Consider the following 16,076-nt stretch of genomic DNA (forward strand, 5'->3'; position numbering starts at 1 on the left):
AGCAACCCAGCACCCAGGCCTGGCCTGGGCAGGGGGCAGTGGAAGCCACCTGGTTTCCTGTACCTCCTTCTGGCCTGCACTTGTGTTGAACTTGGTGCTTTGATTCAAGGTCTTTTCCTGCCTTCTAATGGCTCCATTGATTTCACTCAGTCCCAGCCAGACTGTGTGCCACCTACGGCCGAAGATCGTGCTGGCGTACCCGTGGCATATGGGGTGTGGCGTGCACACAAGGCATGCTCAGCTTAGGATGCCCGTGGCTTTCTTCTCTGCTGGGGAAGGGCCAGCAAAGCTTGCACAGGCCTCCCTTCGGATTCCTGATACCTCAGCACAGTCCCCTGGGTCTTGGCCAAACCTGGGTTGGGTCCTAGAGGGGTGTCGGGACCTTGAAATCTAGCCACAGTTTCTGGTACAAAGACCAGGAAAGTCAGTTGGCCCCTGGGATCCTTCCAAGATCTCAAGAAGTGGAACCTCTACAGATGAGAATTGGCCTTCCCGCCCAATTTTACCTTTTTGGCAAAGCAAACATTTCCCCCGTGGAGCTGTTTCTGGTTTTAATTCACTCCCCTCCTGGGGTTGTCTAATGCTGGGGAGGAGGGGTACTGCTCAGCTGATGTCTTCATGCTGTGAATCCGAAGCCACACTGGGGCAGGAAACACGGAGGGGCCCTATAAATTCTGGGTGCCCTGACTCACTATTTAAAATGGATGAAAAGATGTTTTCTCCTCCTTTCTCTGTGTTGCAGATGTGGTTGCCGGTTTATGGAGGGGGCGTGAAGTGGGGCTCAGCCCAGTTGAGGGATGTTCCCGAATGGCCCCTTGGGTGTCCATGCCCATCGCCGACAGAAGGCCTTCGGGCGGCCCCTGATGGCAGGTTGTAGTGTGCAGCAGGCGGGATATAAGGGTGATGCTTGGGAAATGTCCCAGCTGGAGGCCGGCAAGTCTCTTCTCACAGGCCCAGCCCTGATGGCGCCACCATAAGGTGATGAGAGGAGAATGAGGAGGCCCTTTTGTCCCCCACACAGCCCCGACCTGAAATGGCCCTCTTGGAATGATATTCTGTTAGGGAAAGCCTGCTGAAGAAAATCTACCCTTGGCAGGCCAGCATTACCCAGGGCTCGGGGACCAGTCAGAGGGGCCACCTCGGCCGTCTCTGTCACCTGGCCTGGCGACCGCCCCGGATATGGTTGGGGGGGATTGGCTGTCAGAAGCATGGGGGCGAGGCTGTGAGGGCCCCCAGTACCCCCACCCAGGAGAGGCGAGGGGAAGTGGAAGGGCTAGGGTTGCAGGAGAGGGCTGGCTCCCCCCACCTCCCCCCAAACTGCTCCCTACCCACCTGGCTGGAAGGTCAGGGTAGCTGCTGGCCCCATGCCTTTGCTCCCTACAAATGAGACCTGCTCATAGCTCAAGGTTCATTTCAAATGAAGGAGAAAGCGCAGCCCCACACTCGCGGGGTAATCAGCGCACTCCGTGATGAATGGAGCCTGTGTCACTCAGTGAAAATGAATATTTCTTTGCGATAATGGCCAGATGGTAGCAACTCTCCGATCCAAATTAAAACATGCATGATAAATGCCAGGAAAACAGAGGAAGACAAAACCCCAACCTGGAGTGAATTCTCTCTATAAATCTTCCCCCTATGCCCCCCTCCCCCACCACCACAGCGGCCCTGCTAATAGCCATTAAATTATTAAGATGCGCTGCAAGGAGAATGCCAATGTCAGTGGTACCCGCCCCACTGCCCACCTCCGCCCCCTGCCTGTGGGCCTGACTCTGGAGGGGCTGGGGGCTGGGGAGACCCAAGAGGGGGCTGCTTTCAGGCCAGCAGAGAGGCAGGGTGGTGGAGAAGGTTCCTCTTAGAGACAGGAGTGCGAGCCTGGCCATGTGGTCCAGCACCCAGGGCTGCCTGCTGGGGCCCAGCCAGGCTCTGTGGCAGACCCCACACACCTGCCCCCGAGGAGGACACCCTCTCCATGGAGCAACGGGAAACTAACACCTACTGCCTGACCCTATGGTTGAGGCAGAGGCCAGGAAAGGGGGTTCTGAGCCGGGAAGACCAGGAGGGAACAGTGGCAGGAAGCATGCCAACGGGGTGGACCCAGAAGGGGGCTCTGACCATGCGGAACTGGGCAGCCAAGAAGGGTCAGAGAGGACCACCCAAGGGCAGGCTTGTGCCTGAAAGTGGACATGTACTTGGGGGTCTAAGGGTATCAGGTATTGGGTGGAGGGGAGGGGGTGGGGGTGGGTGGGTAGGTGGGTGTGTGCTGCTTGGGGGCTTGTATTTCACGGTAACAATAGGGCTCTTGAACTTACACTCTGAGTCCCATTGCTCCCTGCCACTCCCCTCACCACTAGCACCAGTATCCATCTCTCCCTGGTCTCCCTGACACCCTGCCCAGTCTTCCCTGTGGGCAGCCAGCCTTCCCAGGTCCAGCTTCCATCAGTCTTCCATAGTCTCCAGGATTCCCCATCATCTTCCAGAAAACCCCCAATTCTTTAGCTGGGCATTCCTGGGAACCCTCTCCTCTGGCCCGCTGGTTTTTCTTGGACAGGCCCTATGTCATGGGGCCTGCATTCTTTTTGTCTCACCAGCTTTTCAGGCTTTTTCGGCCTAATCCTATCCAACAGGGAGCCTCCTCCAGAAAGCCTTCCCTGACTGCTCTCCCCTCTGCCAGCTAAGGCTTGCTGTCTCCGCTGCTCATCTGGTGCCCGTGAGGCCATGAACAGATCTCCCTGTCTGTGTGGACTGGGGCAAGATACCCACTTCTCCTCTCTGAGCCCTCATTTCCCCCTCCATAAAGTGGGGGTGCTGCTCACTGACCTTGTAGGGGCTGTGGCAGGACTCAAGTTACTCCCATTGGAGGCTCTAGCAGATGGGCTCTATCTCCCTTCCAGAGCCTTAGCATGGTTTTCCCAGCAGCTGCTGCAGACATGGCTTGGTTCCCACATGTGTTATGCGGGGCTGGTTGTGGAGGGAGCAGGACGTGTTTGATCTGGAAAACCGGGCAGACGCACCGCACTAGAGAAACACCTTGGAACAGGCCTGTGAACTTGGACCGCAGGGTGACAAGAGACAGGATCCCGTCTGCCCCAACTCAGGCATTGTGCAGCAACGTAGGAGTGCGCGCCCTGAAATGGGAGCGGCAGTGAGACCCACAGCGCACCAAGTCCGAGTCTCCCAGAAAGTGGACCCTCTTTTCCAGCCAAACCAGCTCTTCTACTTTATTTTTAATCTCTGTTTTTATTTTTATTTTTTATTTTTATTTATTTTTTTTTAAAGATTTTATTTATTTGACAGAGAGAGTTCACAAGTAGGCAGAGAGGCAGGCAGAGAGAGAGAGAGGAAGGGAAGCAGGCTCCCTGCTGAGCAGAGAGCCCGATGCGGGGCTCGATCCCAGGACCCTGAGATCATGACCTGAGCCGAAGGCAGAGGCTTTAACCCACTGAGCCACCCAGGCGCCCCTATTTTTATTTTTTTAAAGTAATCTCTACACCCAACGTGGGGCTTAAACCCAAGATCTGGAGGTCAAGAGTTGCACGCTCTACTGTCTGAGCCAGCCAGAACCCCCTAGTCATTCTATATTATTTTTCAAACATCTCAGATGCCATATATTTGCCTTGCTTGTTTCTGTTTTCATGTCTTTGCTTGTGACACTTTAGCCCAGATGCTACCTCTTGGTAAACCTATCATTCCAATAATCACCTCCTCCAGGAAGTCTTCCTTGTTCTGCCCTTGTCGTGTAATCCCCATGCTCAGTGCAGCTCAGGCCCTAGGCAGTATGACTTTTATTTGCACTTTGCTGATCACACCTATCAGAGGTCCTTACCCCTGTCACCTCCTCTCATGTCCCGTGGACTGGACTCTAAGATTAAAATAACTGCTGAATAACAACAGAAGTTGTCATCGTGGAAGAGTCCCCGGTTTGCCAACCGTGTCTCACCTATGGCAGCTCCAAGGGGATCTCATTGTCCTCTCTGCAGTAGGAGGTGGCGAAGCACCCTTGTGGGAAGGGCAGGGAATGTGGAATCAGGGTCCCTGGGTGTGGTGTCCAGGACTGTCCTGCTGGTCTCCCCATCTGGCTGGCGGCCCCCAGCTGCCTGAGCACCCGTACAGGACATCACTGCCTGCCCCTGAGCTGTAGATGGCTTCTCTGGGCCTAACTGCCTCCATTTAAAGCTCCTTGAAATCCCTGCTCCCATATCTTGCCCTCCCCTCTTTCTGGCCTCTTGGGATCTTCCAAATTTGCCTTGGCTCAGATTATTTCCTCCCCTGGAAGATCTGCCCTTCCTTGCTCAAATCCCCTCGCAGTTGAGGACCAGGCAGGTGTTACAGGTTCTGATCTCTGATCCTGAGCTGTCTCTCCCGGCGTCCTGCCCCCAGGCTCCCCATGCCCAGGTTGTTATCAGGCTGTCTGAGTGTGAGTGCCAGGGGCTGCAAAGGCCCTGGGTTTGTCTCTCCCATGTTGGGGGCTCATTCAGTGCCATGCTGAGGACCATCAGGCCAGGAAAGACGGAGTGTGACATTCTCTCTCTCTCTCTCTCCCTCCCTCCCTCCCTCCCTCTCATCTTGCTGGATCTTCCTCCTGAACGCCCACGCAGTGCCTGCAACAGGAAGCCATGGGAGTGGCTGCGGGGGTGGGAGACAGAAGCCCCTGGTCCCTGGCCTCTCCCTGTCATCCCGATTTCTATCATCAGCCCCTTCAGCCTGGGCACACACGCAGCAGCTTTTAAATATCATCCCGGAGCCCATTTGCAATGATTAATACCCCATTTCCTCTGAAACAATCCTTTGCTAAATTAGCCGGGGCCAGAGGGAATTTGGCGAGGAGCCGTGAGTCTCAACTTAACTTGCCGAATGGATTAAAAAAAAAAACCCTCAAAAACAAAATGCAGATCAATCAACACCCCTTCCCCCAGCTGAAAACCTAAAGTCCATTTAAACTCAGCAGGTTTGCAGTTAATTATAATTTCACACCCATGGCAGGCGTATTTATAATGTGTGCGTGTCCCACCGGAGCCTCTGTGGGGCCCTCACGAGGGACCCTTCCCACCAGCCACCTCCTTCCCCAACCAGAGACCTGTCTTCACCAAGCCGCTGTTTCGGTTCAGTTGTGTGAACTAGAGAGGCTTCCCGGATTTTTAAAAAATGTCTTCTTTTTAAAGGGTCTTCGGGAAAAAAGGAGACCAAGATTTTTAAGGGGCAGGGATTATGGAGCATAAAACCCCAGGGCAGGGGGGCCTTGGAGCATCATCTAGGGAACCTAACAGTTGGAAACAAGCAAAAGTAGGAGGGATTGTGGTCAGACACATGGCAGAACTTCCTGCTCATCAAAGAAGCCATGCCCTGGGCAGGCCACTTGGCCTGGAGTGGACATGTCTCAACCTTAGGTCTCCCCAAAGGGAAATCACAGGGTCCAGCAGGGTGACAGTGACCCCTGCCCCAGGCTGCTCCCTGAGCACTGCAACTGTCTGAGACCTGCTGTCTTATGTCTGACTCAAACTTCCTGAGCTAAAAGCCATAACGCCTTTCCTTCGATATCAGTCCAAAATAAATCAAGGGTTCATGTACATGAATGATCAGCCAGGACACTGGCTTTGGGGCTGCTGTTCAAGGGAAAACGTTACAATCAATGGCTTAGGAGATTCTGGTGGGGCTAGGACAGGATAGGCTGACAAAACAGGATTTCCAAGCTCTGAGGGAGGCCGAGATGGAGGCCGAGTTTCTTTCTGTCTTGATAGTTTTTAAAAATAGGAGGGGCGGGATGAGAGGCTGACTCACGGGGGAGGGTGGGCAGACTGCTCGGGGGGCCTCTACAGGGTTTGGAGTTCCATTCTTGGCCAACAAAGCAGTTAGCCATCCTCCAGCCGAAGGTTCACCATGACCCCGTGCCCATCCCTGGGCCCAGACATGGCTGTGGAATGTCTCGGTGCCCAGGAGCTATGGATACTGGGGTCTGCAGGGTCTGCTGAGGGGGATGGATAAGGAAGTGTGCTCCCCCAACACATACACATTCACACATAGACACAATGAAGTACACATGCTGCCCAGCTTCTGGGGGCTTCTATGGGGACACAGAGAGTGTAAGGGCTGGTGAGGGCAGAGAATTTTCTGCTCTGAGGTCCAGCTTTGGGGTCTCAGTCACTGGACCCCTTCTCAACCCAGGATCTCATCCTCTGGGCTGGGCTGGGGTTAGCTTTGCTCCTTCTTGGGTCTCTCAGGCAGGGCACAAACCAGGACCCCCAAAGGTGAGGCAGGATGTGTTGGCCCCAGGGGGGACGCTCCTGATGTCCCAAAGGGGAGAGATGGGGACAGAAGGGGAGGGGCTTGGGCTGTAGGACACAACTGCACCAGTGAGGCTGTTCTTTGGACTGGGTCTCTGCCCACCCCACCCCCAGGGGAGCGTCACCCAGGAGGTCCCGGCAGGGAGTACACACTGGTCTACCTTTTCTCACCCTTCCCCGATCCCCCACTGCACTGCATCTTGCGGGGGGGCACTGTCCAGAGTGATAGGTTTCCTTTTTTAAACCTTGTTTCCCTCGGTCTTGGTATAATTTCAGATTAATCTTCAATTCGCTGTGCACCACCCACCCTTAGCTTCACTTTCCTGTGTACTCCACCCCACCTGGGCCAAGGGTTCCTAACAGAATCCGGAGGGATTTCTGTCTACCCAGAAGCTTTTGTCAGTGAGGCATTTGTTGCCATCTAAGAAAGTGGAAACTCCTATTGAATTTTCCTAGCGGGACCAGCCTGCACATCTATTTCCTCTACACACTCGCTAATTGCCAACTTAGAGTATGGGACTAAATAGCTAGAAAAGTCTGAAAGGGGCGCACCCAACCCGGGGAGGTCAAAAGAGTGGCCTCGGGTCTCCTGGGGCCCCAGGACCTGTCTGCAGCAGGGAGCTGACCACGGCCCTCCGCTGGGCGGCCCGGGCCTCTCCTAGCACGTTCGCTGCCTATGTCTGTTTAGAAAGAAAATAATGCTCGGAGGAGAAATGAGGAACTTAATAGGATTTTAAAAGCCGCAGGAACCAATGGGGCTACAGATGGTGGAGGGGCTGGGAGGACGGAATCAGCCACGGTTTTATGGTGGGGAACGTGGCCTCGGGGAGGGCCTCAGAGCCGCGGTCACATGCATTGTGTCCAACCTCATTAGCCAGCCTGGCGGGACTCCACTGCCACATGAGTGTGGGCCACGGTGACGGGGGACAGCAGCCCTGAAGACGCCCGTAAATGAACGCAGGAGCCGCGAGGGTTGGAGGACGGCCGCCTGGTGAACTGACCTGCCCGCGCCTGCCTCAGGGACCCAGTGCACAGGCAGTGGCTCTCAGGCTGTCACACCTGCCACCAACCTTCCATGCCTTCCCGGCCTTCCCAGGTTCTCTGCGCAAACCTGCCCTGCCATTGCTGATACCAACCCCACCCCCAGCCCCCAGCAGACTGACTGAAACAGGAGGGAGAGACGGAGCTGGGGAAGAGAGGCAGACAGGGGCTCCCAGTTCTGGAGAAGGAGGACAGGAATGGAAACTGCTGTGGGGTCCTTCAACCGAGGTGATTCTGAAGGACTTGGTGGGCACAGGGAGACATAAAAGAAGCTCCTTCACCCTCTAGAAGCTTCCCTAGGGGGTAGCTTACTGCAACGACCCCACCAGGGTCCCCTTCATGGCTGGAGCTCAAGCCCCACCCCCCCATATGTCTCCAAACCTCCTCCAGGCCTTTAGCCAGTAGTGGAACAACAGGACTTTGTAACAGGGAGCTCTGCCCTCCTGCCGGTGTCCACCCTCCCCCATCACCTGGCCTCTGGCTGACTCTCCTGACTCTCGCCTTGGATTCAGTGACAGCTGCTCCTTTGGCCCCTCTCCTCTGGGCCTCCTCAATCCTCCCTGAAGGGGCCAGGGAAGAGACTCAGTGGTGCCTCTCCCAGGGGAGGCCTCACATACTCCAGCTAAGCCAGAGTCCTCTGGAGCATGTGTGCGTGCGTGTGTGTGTGTGTGTGTGTGTGTGTGTGTGTGTGTGTGGCTTCCCTGCAGCCATGGCACCCAGTTCAGATGCTGACCATGAACCAGCTCGTGGGGCGGGACACACCTGCCTAGTGCCGGTGAAGGAACACAGCGCCTCCCCTATAGGGAGGGTCCCTGCCTCTGAGATGGCCGGAACAGGTAGGGTGCCCTCCCCAGGCTCCTTTCTGTCCCCAGCCTGCCTCATCCTTCCGGTTAATGAATTGGTTTGCTCATCTGACGGTGGCTCAGTTTAAATTTAACTTGCTCCACTGAGCTCTGTGGGGTGAACTGATCCTCCTTGCGGAGAGAGGGCGCCTTCCCTGCCTGACTGGAGCGCTGCTCTCGGGGGCGGCTGCTGGGGCCGCTCCTCTCTGCCTGCGCAGAGACATCACAGCCTTGATGCCCTCTCTCTGCCTGGTCCCCCCACCAGGATCCACGGCTCCTACTCCTGATGGAGACAAGCCCAACCTCTCGGCCTTGTGTTCAGGGCCCCATTTTCACTTTGCGTCCTCCCTGTTTCCGGCCAAGTCTACCCCTCTTGGTCCAGTTCCCTCCAGGAATCCCTCGCCGCCTGCTCCAGGCCACAGCAAGCTCTCTTCTTTGCCCGCCCCCCCCCCCAGTCGTGGGGTCTCCTGTCTCATGGGCTGGTCTGGATTTGGCTTCGCCCTGCCCCCCTCACCTGAGACCCTGCTCTTCTCCCCTCAGCCGCCTTCCACACCCTTCTCTGTTCCCATTTCTTTCACCTTTTTTCATGTTCACCTCTTTCAATCCTCTTTCCACCGGAAGAAGTATGTAATGGATATTAAATTACTTTAAACTGACTTTCTTTCTTTCTTTCTTTCTTTCTTTCTTTCTTTCTTTCTTTTTAAAATAGCTCGGTGATACTGCTGACTCAGGATCATCTCACTGTTTAATATTGAATATGCAATTAATAGATAGATGTTTAGGTTTGGCTCTTTTTCCCCCCTTTCCACTGCAGGAAGAGTAAAAGGGCTGATTAATCTGGTTTGGGGCAAGTGTCAGCGGCAGGAGATATATGGGAGAAAGGAGATGAGGTTAGCAACTTGGAGTCAGAAAGCTATTGCCTCCAAGGCAAGTGAAGGAGAAGAGGGTTTGCATTTGAGCTCAGTGTGGCCTCGCTGGGCACGGTGTTTCCGATACCCCACCCCGAGCCCAGCCTCGAGAAAACCGGCTGAACTCTGAGCTATGGGCTCTGTACCCGAGGGGCCCCCTGTTCCCCCACAGGTCCCCCCCATGGGGCCTTTTTCATGCCACCCTGACTTCTTTTCCAGGTGTGGAAACTCCCCTCCTTCAAGGCCAGCTCAGGCGCCAAGGTATCTGGCTGCCCCCATTTCAGGGGCCCCTTCTCTGGGACTGCAGTTTCCGCTTACTGTTCGGGCTCCCTCCTGTGCACCAGAGATCCACCCCCCTGCCAGGGACACGGGCTCTTCACTGCATCCTGACTCTGCTACCTGAACAGGGTGTGGCAGGTGAGTCACTGCATGACGGGGTGACCTTGGGGCCTAGGGCCTGCTGGGCCTGCCTCCCAGAGACAGTCTCTAGGAGAGGACCCTGGCTCCTTGGGGCCACCAAGGTGAAGTCCTGCATGAGGTGGGACAGTACTCCCCACCAGGGCAAGGATGCCTAGAGCTGGGTACTTGACAAGTCTCTGGGTGTACAGCAAACTGAAGTCACTGGACAGTCAGGAACCGGATAGGTTCAGCGTGAACCAGGTAGGTATCCCCTGCCTGGGCCCTTTTCACTTGAGCCATTTTTGCCTCTCAACTGACCCACCTCTGCTCGCAGGGTCCTCAGGATGGGAAGCTCTGAGAAGGCCAGAGGGAGGTGTGTCAATTCCCCGGGGTCATGGGACCCCTTTGGGCAGCACCCAGATTCCAGCTGGGCTCGGGGAGTGGGGTGTGAGATTTGAAGCCCAAGTCAGGAAGGTCCTAGACATAGAGGCCCTGTGCCCAGGTCAGGGTCTTGCTAGGACCCAGAGGGCAGCAGCCTGAGCTGGAGGGACCCCAGGTCTCAGGGGCAGGCAGGCCTCCTGTGGCCACACTACAGTTTTCTCTGGGCAAGGACCTTGACTCTGAATTTCCAAGTAGCTTTTGCCAATTTTACTTTTGGCTCTTAATTTCCTAGAACAGTTTTTGTAGGGAGGGCGGAGAGGGGAGAGGGAAATTGCTCAGTGCCTGTCTAAGCAGAGAGGGGAGTGACCAGTCCAGACCAAAGCCCGGGGTAGAGGTGCTTGGCAAAGGGAGCCAGGAGCCCGAGCTAGTGCAGCCTCTCTGTGCCATGGTGGCAGGGCCGTCGCTGGTGGCAGGGCCGTTGCTGGTGGAGGGCCCAGAGCTTCCTCGGGGAGTGGGGCTCTGAGCTTGTGGGGTGTGGCTGTGCCCTCCCACTATGTCCCCTTCCAGACATCTCCCGGTCTGCCTGGATCTGTCTCCAGGATCTTGACCTCAGCGGTCCCAAGCCCCCACCGAGGCCCTTCTCAGATTTGCTGGCTCTGGCCTGAACCTTCCCAGGTTCCAGCCCCTCTTCCCCAGCCTAGCACCCTTTCAACTGCTCATGCTCCATCAGAAGGGGGTTTCTTTGGCGACATGGAAGTGGGCACACCCTTTTGGGGTTCCTAAAGGAGGCATGAGAGTGCCCCATGACATGATAGTTGTTCACTTACAGGAAGGAAGGAACCCCAGCATCTGACAGACCCCATTTACCTCCTTGCTTCCTTTTGCTCTCCCCCCACACCGGTCACCCAGAGCTCCAAAGTCCTGTCCCAGCACCCAGCCATGAGTTCCCAGGGCGGGAGGCGAGGGCAGGGAGTCGCTGCATCGGCGCATCAGGGATGGGGGGAGGGTTGGGTCCAGGGAGGGGGGCAGAGACAAGTGAGCCCTCACGTGAAGGGGGCTGGCGCAGGCAGCTACTACCTCCTCGGCTCTCGCTGTCCGCTGGCTTCACCTGGATCGGCCGGTTCATCTGCAACAGAGCACAGGGGATGTTGTCAGAGCAGGCCTGGAACGAGGGGGCAGACACCCACACCCAAAGGCACACAGGTGTTCACAGGGACCGAGGCACACGGACCGCACCTGCCCACCCACACACCCATGCAACCGCGGGCCTGTGCAGGGGCACCAACCCCCATCCCCTCCCCTCGCCTGTGCAGTCCCTAGGGCCCCCAGGAGGGCCTCTCTGGATCGTGGGCTCTGAGGTGTCCCCCACCCTGCCTTGGAGCCTCTCTCATTAGCTTGTGACTTTAGCATCTAAGGTGTCCCCACAGTGCATCTCTGGCCAGCCCGGGTTCACCAGAGACAGCTGGCTTTGCCAAAAAGAGCTGGTCTCTAGACACCTCATGCCGTCTCGCAGATGTGAGCTGTGGGTCCTAGGGTGCCCTCATGAGGCTTTGGGCCCCCCTCACCAGCTCCTCGTTGGAGCTGGCTCAGGGCTGTGGCTCCTGACCACAGCTAGCTCTGCCCCTTGGGGGTGTGTGCAGTGGGCACAGCTCCTTGTCTCCCATGGTATCTAGGGGACAGGAGGACACCAGGACACCGCCTGACCCCCAACGCGTCTGGGAGGCCCATCTCTCTCTCTCTCTCTCTCTCTCTCTCTCTCCTTCCAGGACCCACGTCAGTGCCTCGATCAGGCCACTAGGGGTCTCTGAACTCCAAGCATCGCGGCTCCGCTCAGCGCCGGTCTGATTCCTCCCTGCTGCCTGCCGTGGAGGCAGCGGGGTGGGCTCGCCAGCCGAGGCCCCAAGATATTCCAGACAATAAAAACGGAAGGAATCATGCAAATGGAACCCTACGTTATGTTTTTTCCAGTGCTTTCGCCTGTCCAGCACCTCCTTAGCCCTCACTGCATTTTCATTTCTCACACAAACATACCCTGACAGGCACACCGGGCAGGGACTGGCACCCCCATTTCATAGATGGAGATGCTGAGGCAGAGCCACCCCGCGGCCAGATGAGCCCAGGACGCCGAGTCAGCCAGGGCTGTTTCTAGGCTCCCGGGCTGCACCAGGTGACTCTGTCGCCTGTTCCCCTCGTGTGCCGAGGCTGGACCAGCCAGCCCTAGACCTGGCTGGCTGGTCTAGGATTCGAAGTGAGTTGTGGCTGCGTCAAGACAAGTGGGTGGGGGAGTGTGGGTGCCCGTGACTCAGCAAGGTGAGGACAAGGCCAGGGGAAGGGCAGAGCCACCACGAGGAAGGACAGAGAGGCGGGAGGCAGGGCACAGAGCAGAGGACATGAGACACAGGTGGCCTGTGCAGGGGCAAGACAGGACTCTGGGGCCAGCCCACCAAGATGGGGTCAGAGCGTCATGTTTGCCACGGGACTTGGCACGCCTTACGGAGTTGAGGGGGAGAAAGCTACTTTGTATGTAAGCTCCGCCAGAGAGGAGACTGTGGTGTTACAGAAAAGCTCCAATCACAGGGAGCAGGAAGAGGGACGTAATGAAGTTCCTGGCTTCGTTTAGGGGGTCCTGGACTCCCTGCTCCATACACAGCCTCCTCTGCAGCTCTTGAGCAAAGGGCGCAGAAGGCCGAGCAGGCTTCTGGCTCTGGGGGAAGGGCTCCAGGAGGGAGCCAGGGCCCTCCTGGTTCCCCATCCAGTGCCTTTTGGGACTCAGTATCCAACCCTTTTCTAGAATGTCCCTTCTTTATGGAACACCCTGAAATTAAACAAGGTAAATTAAACAGGGCCAGTGGACTCTGCCTGTGCATGGAGGCTTCTACCTCAGGGGCACCCCATTCCCAGGCAGCCAGCCTGTCCCACTACGTGGGCAATCAAGAATACTCTGTCCCAGGCTCATGGACGTGGGGCGAATTTCCAGCCCTTCCAGCCCCCAGCCCCACCCTAGCCCTCCCTGACCTCCTCCATGACTCAGTGGTAGGCTCTGATTTCTGGGCTTCCTGGCAACAGCCCCTTCCTGGTCCAGGGGCTCATCTGACTTCCCGCCCTCCCCCCAGCCATGGGCTAGGCACCCACGGGATGTTCCACACAGATGGGTGGACTGGAGCTGAGCTGGTTCCCAGGGACCTGTGGCTTCTGGGGTCATTTTTCATGTTTTATTATGATCTAGGGATGGTCAGCAACCAGACAGCCTTCACGGGGCTGTCGAAGAGGTGCCAGTCTTGATGGAGAGATAAAATACGGCCTGGTGCTTTCTTAATTCTCAGCAGAAATAAAGTGTCAGGCTCCGCTGGGAAGATTTCTCAGCTGGAGCAGGTTCTGTACAGATGCCTGGGGTCTGGAGGGAGATCTCCCTCTGCCAGTGTCTCCTGTCCCTGTTCCAGACTCCAGCCCTGTCCAGCCTCACCAAGGCCTGGTTCTGCCCTGAGGAGGAGGAGTGAGCCTGTCCTGGGGAGAAGAGGCTGTGCCGGGCAGGAGAGATGGTGGTGAGGAAGGGAACATCGAGAGGTGATGGGTAGGATGGGGGAGGGGCCCTGCCACCTTGTCCTTCTTCTAACTTTGCCCCCTCAGACCCTGGCCTCTAGGAGCCGCTGGCCACACGGCCCCAGGCTGTCCCTTACAGGTGAATAGCATGCTTCAAGGACACTGGAGCCTGCTTCTTGGGGCCTTTTCTCTCCCATGTCTGTTGCTCCTCTCTCCAGGCATCCCCCTCAGTCTTTGTATTATCTTTCCAGGAGGGCCTGGGCCTGGGAGCTGGTGGGACCTGGGCTGGTGTGCAGGTGCCCCCCTTGCTGATTCTCTTTCTGAGGTGTCGTCTGTGTCCCTCTGTGACCTTCCACCTGGGTTGTGCCTTTGCATGCCTGCAGCAGGGAGTGGGAGGGCAGAGAGGGGTGGCAACTCAGGGCTGCCCCCCTGGGTCAGGAACAGCTCCCTGAAGGCACCCTGAAGTCTTCTGGGGTCGGTCCTTCGGGGACATCACCAACTCTTTTACTGTGTTTCTGCTTCCAGCTCGGGGTCCTATCACGGGGAGTGAGTGGTTGTGGCCCAGGTTTTGGGGTCCTCCCTGTCGCTATTGCAGCAGAAGGCTGGTGCTGGCTTCTTCTGCCAGTTCTGCCTCCCCTCCCCCTCCCCATCTCTGCCACTTTTTGCATCAACACATATCCATGCATTAAACAAGACATTCCATTAATTTCTTCATCATCATAACTTAAGCTGGGACATACCCTTTAAATATTCATTCAGCTATGAAAACTGGGCATTAAAATTTTAATAATGTCAAGCTCATTTGAACCAGGCTCCTTGGGGACGATTACGATACAATTAGAATAAATACGATGATTGAGCCGGTCCAAAGGCTTCACCTGTCTGTCCAACGTGGCTTCTTGCAGAGAGAGAGGTCTGTGGCCAGTGAGCAGGCAGACAGATTGACAGACAGGCCAGCCTGGCTCTTTCTTGACTCCCCCTCCCCTTCCCATATGCCCTCCTCTGCATGTGGGTTCTCCTCTGTCAGCTCTACCATCCCACAGGTGTCTGCAGCTCTCTGCCGCCCCCTGAGGGCCAGGGGACGGAAGCACCCCTCCCCCATCTGGGAAGACGGCCCTGAGTAACCCCCAGTTCCAGATACCCGCCTTTTCTTGTCCTCCCAGGTGCAACCTGGACTGGGCTCCTGGGCTGGTTCCCATATGAAGGCCATTTTCCCAATCGTCTGTATCCTCTTCCCTGCCCCACAAGGGGCTCCCTGGAATGAACAACCTACCAGAGCAAGGCCAGCCTGCAGATGGGGCCACAGGTCCCTTAATGCCCAGATGTGTTCTGCCACCAAACTAGGAAGGGACTGACTTCACCCAGCTCCCCACCCCCAACCCCGCAACTGTCTACCTGAGAGCTGACATGGAGGTTGGGGACAGGAGCTGAGTCCCTTGGCCCCTCACTCCTTAAGCCAGTTCTAGCAAGAGCCCTGGGGACATCCACTCATGAACTTGCTCTGGCTTCCCTTGGGACAGCCCTCACACCAGCAGGATCCTTAAGGCCCTCCACCTGCCTTCTTAGGCACCTGAGCCCTCTGCTTCACACCAGGTCCCCAGGCAGTTGACCCAAAGCTGTTTCAGAAATAAAAAGACCTGGAAAGTTCTCTGTCATTCCTCACTGGCCATCCTCAACAATCCTCCTCTATCAAGAAGCCTTTGCTGGTTATCTCTTGGCTCTCTTGGTCACACATGACCTTGTATTACTTTGTGCGCTCTCTCTCTCCTCTCGTAGCATGTGTGTGCATGAATGTGTGTGTGTGTGTGTGTGTGTGTGTGTGTGACAAACAAAAATAGGCACTTATTCCTCAAGCAAGAACAGGGACCCAGTTTCCTACCCACAGACCCCCTAGACACTAACTCAGGACTAGGCTCCCCTGGAGAGAAAAAGAGAGAGAGATAGAGTGTGTGTGTGTGTGTGTGTGTGTGTGTGTGTGCACGCACGTGTGCATACATGTTTGAGTAGTACTTGGAGGACATTACAGACATCTTCAAAGAATTCATTTTAGCGGGAGACTGGGAATAAACAAGATAAGGGAGCAAACTAGCGTAGTTCCTTCTGTTTTGTAGCCTCTCCATAAACCTCATCCTCCATGTTGCTTTCCAGTCTGTGGCCCATGTCTTGGAAGATCTGGACTGAAGCCCCGCACAGGGCCAGGGTGGGCAGAGGATGGTTGGTGTGGCAGAGACGACTGTGGTGGCCTACAGGAATGGCCAGGGTGCTCTCCACCCAGCCCCTGTGTCCCCAAATGTAATTCCAGGGTGGGTATTCAAACCTCAGTGCTGAGTGAGGGTCCTTTCAGGCTCCACTGGGACGTGTGCGAGCCTGCCGGCACCCAGCTCCCATGCTCACTGGAGGGGCTCACCTCTCCCCAAGCCATGGTGTAGTGTGGAAATGCCTATTCTTCTCTTGCTTTGTTCACTGAAGGTATCTCTTATCTTTCTCCCTTCCCAACCTCTCCTGGGCTCGTGAGGAGCCTGACTCCTGTTCCTCATTAGTCCACACTGTTTGTTCTCATCCCCTCAAAGAATCAACTTTTATATTGTCTGCCCCCCAACCCAGCACACATCAGGGTCGTGGAAACAGGGAAGCAGTGGACCCTGAAGGCTGGAGCCCACTGGGATATCTATACCCCAAGCCAGCAG

The 16,076-nt window shown here is 56.3% G+C and overlaps 1 protein-coding gene across 50 annotated transcripts in view; it reads right to left on the minus strand.

Moving 5' to 3' along the window:
- Positions 1 to 16,076, minus strand: part of LOC111142426 (CUGBP Elav-like family member 4) — a 289,048-nt gene that overhangs the window by 56,859 nt on the left and 216,113 nt on the right. For 28 of the 50 annotated variants that reach the window (XM_022495505.1, XM_022495504.1, XM_022495503.1 and 25 more), the window contains exon 3: positions 10,927 to 10,975. In XM_022495505.1, coding sequence (XP_022351213.1) covers positions 10,927 to 10,975 — 49 coding nt within the window. Of the gene's footprint in view, positions 1 to 10,896; positions 10,976 to 16,076 lie in introns of all 50 variants that reach the window. The other 22 variants (XM_022495496.1, XM_022495497.1, XM_022495495.1 and 19 more) reach the window with 2 other exon arrangements.

Source organism: Enhydra lutris, unplaced genomic scaffold, assembly GCF_002288905.1.
Source record: "Enhydra lutris kenyoni isolate GAN:26980312 unplaced genomic scaffold, ASM228890v2 scaffoldscaffold8, whole genome shotgun sequence".
NCBI classification, from domain to species: Eukaryota; Metazoa; Chordata; class Mammalia; order Carnivora; family Mustelidae; genus Enhydra; species Enhydra lutris.